General features: G+C 33.3%; 1 protein-coding gene across 1 annotated transcript in view; it reads right to left on the bottom strand.

Moving 5' to 3' along the window:
- Window positions 1-1,118: 1,118 nt before the first annotated feature.
- Window positions 1,119-14,792, bottom strand: part of drk (growth factor receptor-bound protein 2 drk) — a 42,508-nt gene continuing 28,834 nt past the window's right edge. The window contains exons 4-5 of the mRNA XM_089638329.1: window positions 9,769-9,934; window positions 1,119-5,372 (exon numbers count right to left, since the gene is read on the bottom strand). Coding sequence (XP_089494455.1) covers window positions 5,199-5,372; window positions 9,769-9,934 — 340 coding nt within the window. The 3' untranslated portion in view covers window positions 1,119-5,198. The remainder of the gene's footprint in view (window positions 5,373-9,768; window positions 9,935-14,792) is intronic.

The following is a 14,792-nucleotide window of genomic DNA, read 5'->3' as shown; positions in this document are numbered from 1 at the left end:
TCCGGTCAGGTGCTCTGTATCCACTGAGCTATGTCGACTTATTTCCAACCCGCCAAATGATTCAATATGTACTAGTACCTCAATCAACAATTACTACTTATTATATTTTTTCACCTGTAAACACCAACTTTATTTTTGTGGGAAAGGCATTGTTAGTGCTAAATTTCTCACTAGATGGCGTCGAGACATATAATATCTTCATTTATTGGTGAAATATTTTTGACTTGTCAAATATTATTATTTTTGAAGCATGAGAGCAATAATTAGTCATTTCGCTAATTATTGCTTATAATTATTTGTTATCCTTTATGCTATGCATAAAACCTTGTCTTATAAACGTTAGTTTATCATTAAAAAAAATAAAAATAATAATTGATAGTTATAATCAAAACTGTAGTGTGTATTTATTAAGACTTACTTAAAATAACCTTTATTCAGTGCGTGTTTTCTCCAAAGACTTAGTTTTAACATTGTGTTTATTTAGTTGTACACTTACCTAAGTAAAATTGTGTACCTTTTGTGCGTAATTTTGATATTTGATTACTGTGACAATGTCTGGCTTTACCCACGAAGAACGGGCAGATATTCATTATGTTTACAGGCCATGTACATGATGGAAATGTAGAGCTGCGCGCAGGGAATAAAAAGTGTACCTACATTTTATTATTTTAGTGTAGTTCTTTTTTTGGATTTGGTTTAAAACATACGATTTCGTAGCACATTCTAAATGTCTAAGTTACGATCTTTTGTTATTGTTTACATGTGGTTTCCATAGATACAGGCCACAGCACACTAACAGCGAATTTATCGGGTAAGTTTGTACTTCACACTAAAAAATTTTAATAGGTATGTCATCTTGTATGTAAAAAAAGGTCCGAATTTCGGAAAAAGTTACTTATATTTTTTACTGCTACCATCATGTATTCACCTCCCGAAGTTAGTGCACTCTACCCCCGGACACCCTGTATTTTAAACTTGTTATAACTGAAACCATTTGATATACATAGTATGTATGACAGTTTCACAAGAATATTCCTATTAACAGTAAAGAATATTCCTATTTTTTAAGGCTGTGGAAATGAATGAGAGGGTTTGAAATAGACAAGACAAATATTACATATAAGTATTTATTAGTAAAAAAGAAAATATTATGCATCGTCCATTCAGTTTGATTTTGAAAACTTAAAATTAGGTAAAATATATTTTTGCTAACAACTCTAAACTCGATATATATCTTTGTCCACTAAACCGTAAAACAAAGGCAAGCGGCAGGATTCGGTGAAGCTAAATACAAGTACATAAATATATATAATATTAAATGAGATACACACTAAAGGCACAAACTATTGATAAAGCAGGCCAGCAACCGCTCACTTTTGTCACACGCTCCAGTGGCAACCACGCTCGCAACCACGCCACTCACAATACACAGGGAGTAATCCAACCAACTTATGAGCTAGGCGGTATCAAACTGTCAAATGGTTAATGGCAATGAACAGAGTCGAGGACTCCGTCGTCTATATCCCTTTAGGGACATACATTAAAATTAGTATTTACAAAAGTACACAACTTAAGTCAAGAAATCATCAAACACCCCTTCCGATTAATGACACAATACAAGGACTTTGCGACGCCACTATATTCCCAAAGATCCCAGGGGGTAAACGCACAAATACTTATTTTTTCCCAAAACTGTTCAGAATTTATCTTTTTATTAGACAAAAAAAGTAGAAACTAAACCTAGCTAATTTCAAATTGGTCGTAAAATTGACTTACGGTGAATCTAACTTGGCCTGTTTAATCTCGGGAATGGTGAAGACTGGCTCTATATGCCATTGCATCCTCGTGAAGCCCTTGGATAGAAAAAAAATAAGCTTATCGAGTACTTCAAAATATGTACGTACGGAGCATTTTCTTATATACTAAAAGGGGATATATCAAATATAATTTACAAAAATGCCCACAGATATAAAACGCACATTCGTTTAAAATCTAATCGCCTTTGTAAATAATCAAGCAAATAATAAATGTTGAAAATATTCTTCACATCCGCAAAATCCACTTTCGTCATTCCTTCCTCCCGCAGGGGGTTAGATATTAGGTTAGAGATACGTCAATATTCAGGTGACATAATTAATTATAATGATTGTATGATAAGTCTTACAACTAAACACTAAACCAAATCAAATGTTTACAAAATATACTGCCACATAATTACTTCATACTTTCATCTCGCCATGCTTTGGATGAAAGTGAAAATGCAATGTTTAAAACAAGGACAAACTAATGTCAACTTCTACGACAAAACAGAACTACAAAGGTGTGCTCGAGAATAGTAACGAGTGTCATTTAAATTTACCATTAGCGAGTAGATTGAATATTTAACTAAAAATCTATAGAACGTGTGTATGTAATTATTTATGCTAGGGGCTTTGTTAAAACATATCCTCCTGTGTACTAAGAAACATCCGTCTCTCTAGATGAACTCAAAATGAAGTATGAATTCGGGAATAAATGAAGATGACGTATTAATGACTAATTGGTGTTGCATATTTTAAATAGGTCTGGTCCTCATTTATTCAATTACTATCTTATTCCAAATAAATTGCAAAATGTAGATCAGACCAAATTATACCAGTTTTAATTCAATTTATTCTAGAAAAATATACATCATTTATGGCTGTCAACTTAAAGATAGTCACGGACGAGAAATACAACCACATAATTGTGGGCTTGGCCTATATCAGCATACCGCTAGCCACATATTATATAATCTTGTCTGTGACTAGTTTTAATAAACTCTTTCATAAACACAAAACCAATACAGTGAAACAACCCTGATACATATTAGATTCTAAGAAAGTTTTATTATTTCAGTCCCTCGGAAAATCTTATCAGAGAGTTTCATTGTATTTAATTTAATTTCAATTTTAAAGTACGGCACAAAAAAGATTTTGAAATCTACCATCACTTAATTTTGTATACATAATCATTTTGTAAACATAAATATTTTGCATACATAATAATTTTGACAACCATAGCACAAATTGATTTCACAAATTGGATAATTCGACAGATAAGTAATTGAAAAGAAGCATTTAAATAACAATGTTACGTTTTATGTGGGATTTCATATTTGATTAGCCAAAACATCTTAAATAAATTATAAAATAATATATTGTTATTTTGACGATAATAATATGTAATATACTTATTTTAGAAATAATTTCACCAATCAAATACATTAGTTGAATGTTTATCATTATAGTGGACACAAAATAATGATCATAATATTACATGGATGGTAAATTGTTCGTTAAGTTCATTTTATCATAAAAATATTTATTCACAAAAATTATTAGTCAACATTAAAATTTGATGGCGTGAATTCTTATTAGAAACCAAATATTCAACATAGGACTGTATGTTTCATATTAATTAATGACATAGTACTTTTTCTAAACATTAAAATGTAATATTATCCTCTGTATTTATACATTTGCATACATAAAGAGTGAGAAACAACACGTTTCCGAGTTTATATACTTCATTTTGTTTTTTAGGATTCATTTTATGAGTTTTTTGAATGCTGCCATTATAGAATTGCTGACAAACAATAATAGATTTTCATTTTACTTAAAATTACAAATGAAGGGTGGAAATAATAACAAAAGCAGTCGTAGGCCATCCTTCAATATGAGATTAACCAACAACCAAGTTAAACCAAATACCTTAGAATAATAATAATATGTCCAACTCTAGTCAAATACTGGCAGTATTTACCCAACGCTGGCCGCTACCGTTGCATTTTGACATTCCTTACAGACAATTCAAAGTTTATATACGTATGTAGTTCTTGGTGACGGTGTTTTGTGCTTTCTAATTTAAATACATATTGATCAATATTGTAGTGTATAAAAAAAAACATGATAATCAAGCAGTAAGGTCATATATAAGTTACCTAATATTTTTAATTTTCGATTTCTATAAATAATTAACATAAAATAAAGAAAATATTTCTTACAAAATCCATTAAAAAGTAGGAAAGAAAAGCAACCCGCAGACCTGGCGCCGCTAGTGTAACATACTGCCATCAGAATGGATGGGAAATATTAAAAGTGGGAAGTATTGTCTCTATTCTAGAGTATTTGGTTAAACAGAAATTGAAGAAAATAACCCAAAGCCGTTTGGAGTGGTTTTGACAGTCGAAAGAAAATTAGCTTATCGGAAATCTATTAAAATTTTAAACTACTGATAATTTACATGATAAATAATTTCAAGTGACAATATGCATCACTTGAAATTATTTAACAAGTCAATTTGTCTACTGCATCAATCTTTGAGCATTCAAAAATTAATATTTGTCACACATTTAAAATGAATATTGCAGCAAATAAAATGGCCAAAATTCAATGGTTTAAGATTAATTTGTTACAATACAACGAATGACAAGTGCATGCATTTCATCTTGTGCCTTGCTGTTATGTTTGCCAGCATGGTAGAATCAAATACAAACGAGAATAGATTCAAACATGGTTGAGTACACATTCAAACATGGATGAGATTAAATCCAAATATGAATGAGTATATTTCAAAAACAGAAGAGTATACATTCAAACATGGAAGAGTATAAAATTGAAACATGAAAGAGACAATTTTAAACATTGGTGAGTACAAATCAAACATTTCTGACTGCGCACTAAACAATGGTATACAAAGAACATTATGTTGAGACATTATAAATTCAGTAAAACCAAACATCTAAGAGATATGATTTGAGATCTTCACGGCCAAAAGAATTATTGTGATTAATTTTTGGGTTACTATGCTGTGGTGCGCTTCCTCCTTCTTTGACCAATGTTTCAAGCTGCGTTATATTCAGGGCAATCATTTTGTATATTGTCCCTGATGATGGACAAGACGAAGAAAGCGCAACACAGTACAATAATCCAAAAAATTAGTCACGATAAACATTAAAGAGTTTATAGACATGAATGCACTCCCGGCTGGCAAAATGATAATATTACTGCAAACTGTGAAATGGACAGAAATTAAGACAGCAAATACATGCAGTTGGTCATTCGAAGGGAAGAAATCAAAGATTGGCATGAGTGAATTTCCGACTGGTACACAAGACTGTGCGGGACGAGGGTGTGAGGGAAGAGAAAGGGGGGGATACAGGTGCGGCGCTGCGTGTACTATGAGCGGTAGCTGGTGACGTAGGTGGCGGGGAAGAGGCCCTTCCTGTTGGCGATTTCGCCCTGCCACCAGTGCTGGTCGGAGCGGTCGGTGACGGTGATCACGTCGCCGCGCCGGAACTCCAACTCACCAGCCTCCTGCGGCGTGAAGTCATACAGCGCCTGCACCAGCATCTACATCAACAAACAAACATGTATTATCTGTCTTACAATCAAGTCCAAAACAGTATATATTTATACAAGCAATAATGATTGTACATCTTGTGTTGTTGAGTGTTGTTAATTCCCTCCAATCACAAGAATGACAAAAAATAAAATTATTTATAAATTTTTTTTCAAAATTTTAAATAAGTTTTATCTGGTTTTTTCAGTTCTTCAGATTGCCATACTTTTGTCTTCTGCTGGGTTATCATGCCATGGTAAAACGACACATAAACCCAAACAGACACAATAAGGTCAAACAGACACAATAAGGTCAAAAAGCAACATATTATTATTATTATTAAAGCAAACAATATTGTGTGGTTAGTTTGGAAGCGAGTTACTTATCTCCAATACAGAAAGGTGGAAAAAGAGATATTATTTTAGCTGTGTAATGTAATAGTTATATTTGAATGAACCCCTCTAATAAGCTAATTTGTTCACTTTTGGGAACAGCTCATATGGGTCTCATAGAAATCAGTGAATAAATTAGGTTATTCTCTTCGGTATATACAGTGGGGTATAACTCCCATCGAAAATTGAAGCTGAATTATTGTGACGTCATATGATTGCCTAATTATATCCACCAATGAAAAACTCTGAAAGTCTATGGAATAAACTTTCAGAGTTTTTCATTGGTGGATAGTATAATAAGTAGGCTCCAAATGAGAATTTTACTGTCTATATATTGGCATATCTATGGTTTCTTAGGACCAATTTGTTTCATACAAAAAGCCCGAAGGTATCGATCTAGTGAGTGGTTTATGCTGTCATGGTTAGAAATATGATCTAAATGGTGTTAGTGTTAGAAAAAGAAATAAAACAATCTTTATAATAAAATCTAGAAGTTAATCACAGATAATCTACGGTGACCGGGTATCTCATCCAAATGACAATTCAACACACCTACAAAAAGTGATTACATAGGAATGACTCTATATCACTTTTTAAAGGTGTGTTGAATTTTCATTTTGATGAAATATCATGGAACCATGATCTACAACTCTATAAAACCAAAGGTTCCGATTGGAATTTGAGAAAAATTTATGAAACTTTTTATTTATTATTTTTATGTGAAACAAAAAAAATTAGGTGACGATAATGTTTACATGTAATACATTTGTCTAATAAAAAATGTGTTTTCATTATCAGTTATTTTAGTTCAGTGTTTAACCACTTAATGGTTTTTTAATAAAAAGTTTTTTTTTATAAATCAGGTTTTTTAAAATTTTTATTCATAGTTTATACATTTTTCAATTACGAAAATGTGGAAGCAATATAGTAAAAACGAAATAAACAGCTCAAAAACACGACCGATCTCAACTGCAGGCAAATTCAAACTGAGTAAAATACATGGCTAACTTTCAAGAGCGTTACTCGTGTTAGCTAAAAATAGAACGCTGTAAGTCGAAACCGGCGAGCGTCACTCGGCCTAGCAGAAATTGGAACGCATTTAGCGCGCAAGCGTGACTCGTTTAAAAACATGAAGTGGTTAAAATAAAAAAAATGTAAGGTGAACCATGTTTAAAACTTTTTTATGTTTATATTCAAAATTTTAATATTTCAAAAACTATATGTTTATTTCTAATGATAAAATTTGAAAGCGTATTTCATCGTCTTTCAAAAACAGTTTTTAGTTTTCGGGTACATTCAGAACTATTCTATTTATTTGGATTTTATCGGAAAGCGGAAATGCTCCTACCTTCTGACAAATATGCCAGAGGCCTGAAGGATGATGTAAAGAAGGATTGTAGTAATAATATTCTACAACGTATTATATAATATATTGGGGAAAGGACGGAAGTGCATTTCATGCAGAATTTAGTGTGGAAAAAATACAAACATGCCATTTTTTTGGTAACAAAGAATACATTTTCTTAATCATAACAAAATATAAAGGCATACCACTGATTTTCATTCTGTTGTAACATCTCCCTCTTTCTAATATACGACTCATGTAACAGAAGGAGAGGTTACAACGGAGCTCTCAGCGACAGGACCATATCCTACTATCTTTCTAAACTAATTATTTATTTTTCACGACATTCAGAAGTTAAATTTTGTATTTAATTCAGGTTTAACAGACTAGAAATATTATATTAACGAAAATACCAATCACATAGATAGTTGTTATTAGAAAGCGGGAAATTGAGATGGGTAGAGCATGAAGAAAGCTTCAAACAAAACACACAATGATAGCACAGCACGCACACGGTGACAGGTGACAAACAGAAGAAATAATCATATTAATTATGTGACAAATGTATAATAAATTGTGAATTATTGTGTGATGCCATACCCATGTTTGGTCTTTTCTTCTGACATATTTAATAACAGGCTCATTCTACAAATACATGAGTCGTCTCACAGAAATGTGCCAAAATAAAGGTGGGTACTGACGAAATGTTTAAATAATGTCAATCAATGGTGGTAAAACAAACGGATGGAGAACAAAACAAAGAGTCAAGCGTAAGCGAAGCATGCTTCTTGTGGCTGGATGGATGCGTCTGATGGGGATGATGGCCAGAGAGAACAATGCGTTAGTATCGTCAATATAATATCATGGAACACTGAGATGGAAGCGGCCGGTCGCAGAGAAATGAGCCGAGAGATATTATCAAGTAAGGTACCTCCGCTTTGGGTACTCGCTCGGAGCGTCAGACCTGAAGGAAGACCAAACATTAGATGGCGGACACGTCACAATACCCTGGCACGGGCCTACACACTCTAGCTGGCCACTGGACACTGGACAATAGACACTACACGCCAAGTTCCTAGATTAGGCACCAGGCTCCCAGATACAAGGTTCCTTGATACTAGACGCCAGTAGGTGTGTTAAGTCACTAGGCTCCTAGACAGAACATACTAGAAGCCAGGCGCTTGGTCACTAGGTTCCTAGTACCCAGGCGTCTAGAGCCTAGGCTTCTAGACACAAGGTTCTGGAAACCAGACACTAGGCTCCTAGAACCTAGTTACTAGAAACTAGGCACTTGGACAATAGGTGTCCGGACACAAGGTACTAGAAACCACGCAGTTGACTCCTAAATATCAGACTTCTAGTCACCTGGTCCCCAGACACTAGGCTCCCGATATCTAGGCTTTTAAACAGAGTACTAGAAACCAAGCTCCAATCGGGTATCGGTCACACTGACCAATCGGAAAAGTCAAATCAGTTGGGAACAGCAAATCAAATTTAATAAACACAAGCAAAATAATATTATAATAACGGCAACATTTTTAAAAGACACAAGTCAAAAGTAAAAAAAATATGAGGATAGCGGTTTGATCTATCGTACAGGTGCATAAGAAATAATAAAATATGATTTTGAAAAAAAAAACAAATGGGGAGTAAAACTGGTGACTTTTTACAGGGATTATTATTAATGTGCTCTTGAAATAATGATAAAACAATAAGAATAATAATAAAAGTAACAAAAAAATATACGAAGAAATGTGGATCAGAGAATATTATGTATCAGCCATCTGCAAAATCAATCCGGTACTCTCAATTATTAATATTAATTATTCAGGTCAACAATGAATCGTTGCAAATGGTAATACATATTAATTTTTTGGGTTTAAAATTTGGAGTAACCATTGGACTATAGAATTAAAATCTGTCGGTACCAATCTCAAAGAGTAGTGTATTGGGCACACACAACTTCAATTATTTTAATATTATATGACGAGATGTAAAATCAAATAATGTAGCAATGTTAACAATCAATTTCATTTGGAAAAAGGTTCAGATAATGTAGATTGATATTCGTTTGATTGGGGAAAGATAAGTTCATTTCCTGCTTTAAACAAAAACCATTATCAGAACAATTTATTAATAACATTGTGAAACTTGGTTATAGTGTCAATAAAGATATGAAATTTGTCACTGTTGCTTTTCAATGTATGTAACAGCTATGTGTAGCACTACAGGTAGGCGTCACGATAATCATGAAATATCACTACATTGTTGACAGTTAGATAAATTGTGTGATTACAGCCAAATAGCACTGCAGTTGAGTGTCATTAAAGTCATGTGACATCATTATAGCCAACTGTTATTATTAAAATGTGTCATTACAGCCAAATATCACTACAGGCGAATATCACTCCAGTGAACTGTTATTAAAATGTGTCATTAACCCAAATATCACTGCAGTCAAGTGTCACTATAGCCATATGACTATCCCTGTGTAACTATATCAGAGAATCACTATATTGCAAGTTACTTTTATCAGCAGGGACTGAAGGATTTGTGTCACTTTAACAAAGATGCACTTTATGCATTAGATAATTAACATTGCTTCATTATAGAATAACTAATAGACAAGTGATCTGTGATCTTCAACTGGATGTTGAAGGGTAGAATTACCTCCTCGGGGACCATATCCCTCAGCTTGACGTCCTGGGAGCGTGAGACAGAGGCGGTGCGGTGGTACTCCACCAGCTCATTCAGAGAGCCGAACTTCACCACCCACAGGAAGAACTTGCCGCCCGCATCACGCAGCACCTTGAAGTGCTGAACACCGTCTGAGCACCTGCAAAACAAACAAACAAACAAACAATACAATATTATGATATTTGTTTAACATGATAGCTCTAAATCATTTTGCTAATTAAGGCTCATTTCGGATGCCTAGGATCACAGAGCCGGGCCTCTGATCAATCCCTAATTTCTTTATCAGTGTAGATTGCAACAAATAAAAATCCATTTTCGTAGGCTTCGCAAAATAATTGTTATTTTCATAATAATGTTGAGTCAGTGACCCAAAATGCATGTTTGCTATCTTTCGTTAATCTTGTCCAAATACCACGGCGTTCAAGGCTTGGAAAAAAATTGCAGTCAAAAGGGCAAAACCAATTGTGATTATAATGATATATACGGGCAGTTCCTTTAATGTTCAACTATTGCTTGATACTTGCTCACACTTTTCTAGCTCATTCGTTGCACAACTCTCGGAGTCTAGACAAAGCTGTTGAAAATTAATCCAAAATATTTAAATACTAAAAAGTACAATTCTAAAATTGTATCTATAAAAATCTGCCATTTTATTCATGGATCCTTTGAAAGGCAGTTATAACGGGATTATTAAATAAATACAAAATTTTAATGGTAAACACAATTAGTCTTTATTTTGGGCATAATCAATTTAAGTATAACACGTATTTATAGCAGTTCACTAATAATTATTATGACAGTGTAATAAACTTTAACAATCACTTTATGGATTCACTGGGAAATTAGGTCACACCTGTATCATTCCCCCCAATGGAACATAATATGTTCCCTTAACCCTGTGTTTTACAAAAAGGGTTGCAACGAGTATTTCCTCTCTGGGTTTAGCTGATCTCCGAAACCAGAGATTCACAAAGCGTCGCTTGAGTCAGTCCTGCCAGAGGTAACCAAAGTTAGGTAACTAAACTTTCTAAAATAAAACATAATCTTTTATCGGTCATCACAGATGTGACATTCCTTTCAGTGTCACACATATCACATCTGTAGACCAGAGCAGCAGGGTAAAAAGACTAACCAATAGCATCCCTCGTCCTAATTAGTAAAAGACGAAGAGACGAAAATGCGAGAATGAGAAAGTATTCGATCGAAGAAATAATTAATACAAGCTTAGAATCAGCATAATAACCAGTGGCGGATCGTACTCACAAAAATGAGTGGTGTGCTAAAGTCAGGTCAGGTAAACCTTTAGTGGTGAAGACGTAAGAACACACGAAGTGGTGACACTAGCAAATAGCAATTTTGAAGCTTATACTGACCTGTTGGAGTGATCGGTATGGGAGCTGGAAACTAAAGTGGCGCCATCTCACCGAAGAGTTTAAGATGCATTAGCGAGAACTGTTCACGTTTCGGAGAAATTTAAATACTATAGTCAGCAACCACGCTCTGCGCGTATAGATAATTGGTGTTCTCGATGAGCAATGAGAAATTCGCTTGCACCACATGATACACAGAACGAAAATTCGAGCCGGTTGAATTTAACTTAATTCTCATAGTATTTACTCATTATAAAGTAACAATAAAGTATTACTCTCGTTACTGTTATTTGCTTTGATTTTCGGTGATATTATTATCTGTTGATAATTATTATTTTTAGCTGACCGAAATTTTGGTGTGTTGCTCCAACTCTCCTAGAGATAGCTGCCTCTGATAATAACGTTAATTTGTTGTACAGTAGCTTATCAAATTTGGAAAAATCTGTAAGTAAAATTGTCAATCTCACACGAAATTTCTCAAGGACATGAACCAAAATTTTCAAGAAAGAATTTCCATGGTTTCCAAGACCAAATATCACCGCATTACGTGTTTGTGGTAATTTTTTATGTTGTTCCCTCTCCCTCACACCTGTTTTCGTAGACATCAACATCACATACACACCTGTTTCACAATCATAAATGTGAAGTAGCAAAGAAAGCGTGGTAAGTTATTTCATTTCGGTAGGTGAATAATGATGAATTGTATCAAAAGTTGAACATTTCAAAGTAGTGCGGTCATGAGCCATAAAAAAATGAAATTGTTTATTTTATTATAGAAAAGAGCTTGAAGATTTTTTTAAGCAGCATTTTCATTAAAAGTATGAATCAGTGCACATTAATATTTAGCAAAACAATAAAAATGATTACAAATGAAATAATTTTCAAATTGATATATCAACAAAATATTTTAAGACAACTATTCACCGTGTCTAATTAGAATCATAATTTTCACAAATTAAAATAAGATAAATTAAATGAAGATATCAAAATATTATATTGTAAATCCTACAGGCAATGTTTTCATAAGCACAGATATTTTACTTCTTTAACAATTATCTTTATGCTAAACGAAATTCCCGAAATACGCCAAAATATTGTATTTACCACAGAATCTAATTTGCAAACTTTCAATTTCAGTTATCTCATTATTATGATTTACAGAGATAGAATATCAACTCTAAGCCATCGACGTGAGAAATGTGTTAACTGTAAAGGATTATTTTTAGAAGGGATCCATTTCGAGTGGGCAAAACATGTTAAAATCATTCAAACCTACTGAAATACCAAAATGAACACATTAGAAATGTACATTTTAACTTGATTAAAGCAGAGCTTAAAATAGACTGGTGAAAATTCATACGAAATATTCATTAGCCTTTTTGAAGATACCACAATCGACCGTAGACAAAAATAAACCTACGAAACTGAACATGAGAATGTTGATTTTGTTACAAAAGCAGGGTGTAACCTGCCATATATTGTTTTAGAAATTAGTTCTTAATTAGGGCCAGCATTAATCTTTCTAAATGAGTAATGTTCCATTTATGAAAATGATATCCATAAAATAAACACATGAATTAGTGGAGATGATGGATGGGAAAGAAAATGTTGGTAAAAAAGGCTAATATGAAATATTCTGGGAATTGTTTGTATTGTAATATGATGTGTATTTGAGGTGAAAGCAGATACATGAATAACCCAAGGAAGAAGAATAAAGGTGTTGCTTATTTATTGTCAGGAAAGGCTTATTTATTGGCATTTGAAAATAATATACATAATATAAAATATGTAATGTTTTATTGTGTATTTATCAATGCTTGGTACATTTATGTAGTTACATAGGGTAATGTTGCTGAATTCCACCTCGCAAACACAAAAAAAAAACTGATTTCAACTCAGAACAGAAATCTTAGTGAGGCGGGTTACTTTCATGTTTGTAATTTTGATTATGTTATTGCAATAAACGCCTGAGTTGCCGGCAATTAAAAATAAAAAAACTTAATTACAAATGGAAACATCTATTTAAATTAGGGGAGATGTAAACATGCGCAAAATAGGTTTTTAGGTTGTTAGTTTGGGTTAATTTAATAACGTATGCATATTTCCTAGCCTTCAAACTTCTTTGATTGAGAAAAATTGAACTTTTAATGCATGTTTTATCATCTCCTCTGTCATAAATAGTTGTTTCTTGTAGTGATGAAGTTGAAATAAAGGGTTATTTAATTTTTTTGCATTTATGCGTGAGGCATAATTTAACAACTTTACCATACATACTTACTACACGGCTTTACCCGAGTTTCAACAATCTTTTACCTTAGGATGGGTTGTTTCACAGAATTTGAACATTTATAAAATTTCTAAGTTAATTTTTACATTCTGTGAAACAATGGGGGTACATACGAGCAAACCCCCATTTACCTCAACTCAATATTTAGGAGTTCCGTAAATGACACAATACACCTAACACAAATAACACAGTTTATGTAATACTAATAATAGACTGAGAAATTACTTATTTGATATTTGTATGTTTATAATTCGTAAAGTTGTTTATTGAGGTATATAAATAGAGTCTACGTTCCTTTTCTCGTCAGAATTAATATATTGAACCAAAACATTGCACATTGGAAGCCGCAAATTTTCCTAGTTCCCCAACTTGTTTTTGAAAAACGTCCAGAGTAATAATGATGTTCAACATTTAGATGTACTTCACATAGACTTCAAAACTAAGTTTGAGGACATTTTGACTGTGGAAATGGAATGTTGAAGAATCGGATATGATATGACAAGAAGAACTGATGGGAATAAGCGCCAACAAAGAACTTAAGGGGCAGTTCTGTAGGGCCAGCTACAGAAAGAAATTCCCGTTGCTTATCCTGCTCCATTTTCATTTGGTGTAATACCTCACAAGGGCGCCCCTGTCTGCGCAATGCAAAAACAGAGAAACTACATCGCAACCGATATTTTAATACAGTCAAACTTGGTTATAACGATCACGGAAATAGCGAGGTCATGGTTATAATGAGCAATTATAAAATGATATTTTAATTCGTGCTTGTTTTCATACAATCGTATGCTGTTATAACGAGCTTTCATAATTGATGTAACGTCCAAATATTTTTGTCAACACGATTTCTAAATAGGTAAATACATAATTGAGTTTGAAAAAAAAACCCGATTCTCGAAACCAGTCATAAACAAGACAAAAGGATGATCTCGGACTTCCCTTAAAATACCATTAGGGACGGATTATCCCAAGCTTTTATGACATTTAGCCTGAGTTGCCGCTCTACGAAACATTTCTATTCGGTAGGTACTATCGCGAACTATGTAAAAAGGGTCATATAAAACCTAAGTCATACGAATATTGGGGCTTCCAATTTGGTTCCCTTTTAACAACTTCTTTCGTTTTGCTACTCATTTTAAATTTGTGTCCGGTTTTGCCAATTTCGTTCGAAAATCAATAAATTTAATGTTATGTAGGATGAGTAGGTACCTACGTAAACAGTTTATTAAAATCATATCTTTAGTGATTAGTCAGTCAGAAGTAAACCCTTCGATTACAACCATGTCTAACAAGAGGAAATGTCTCTCAATTCGCGATAAAGTCCATATTATTCGGGAATT

Source organism: Hesperophylax consimilis, chromosome 12, assembly GCF_061612785.1.
Source record: "Hesperophylax consimilis isolate HC1 chromosome 12, BYU_Hcon_1.0, whole genome shotgun sequence".
Classification (NCBI taxonomy): domain Eukaryota; kingdom Metazoa; phylum Arthropoda; class Insecta; order Trichoptera; family Limnephilidae; genus Hesperophylax; species Hesperophylax consimilis.
Note: the sequence above shows the minus strand (reverse complement) of the source record. Positions and strands in the feature narration are given on the sequence as shown.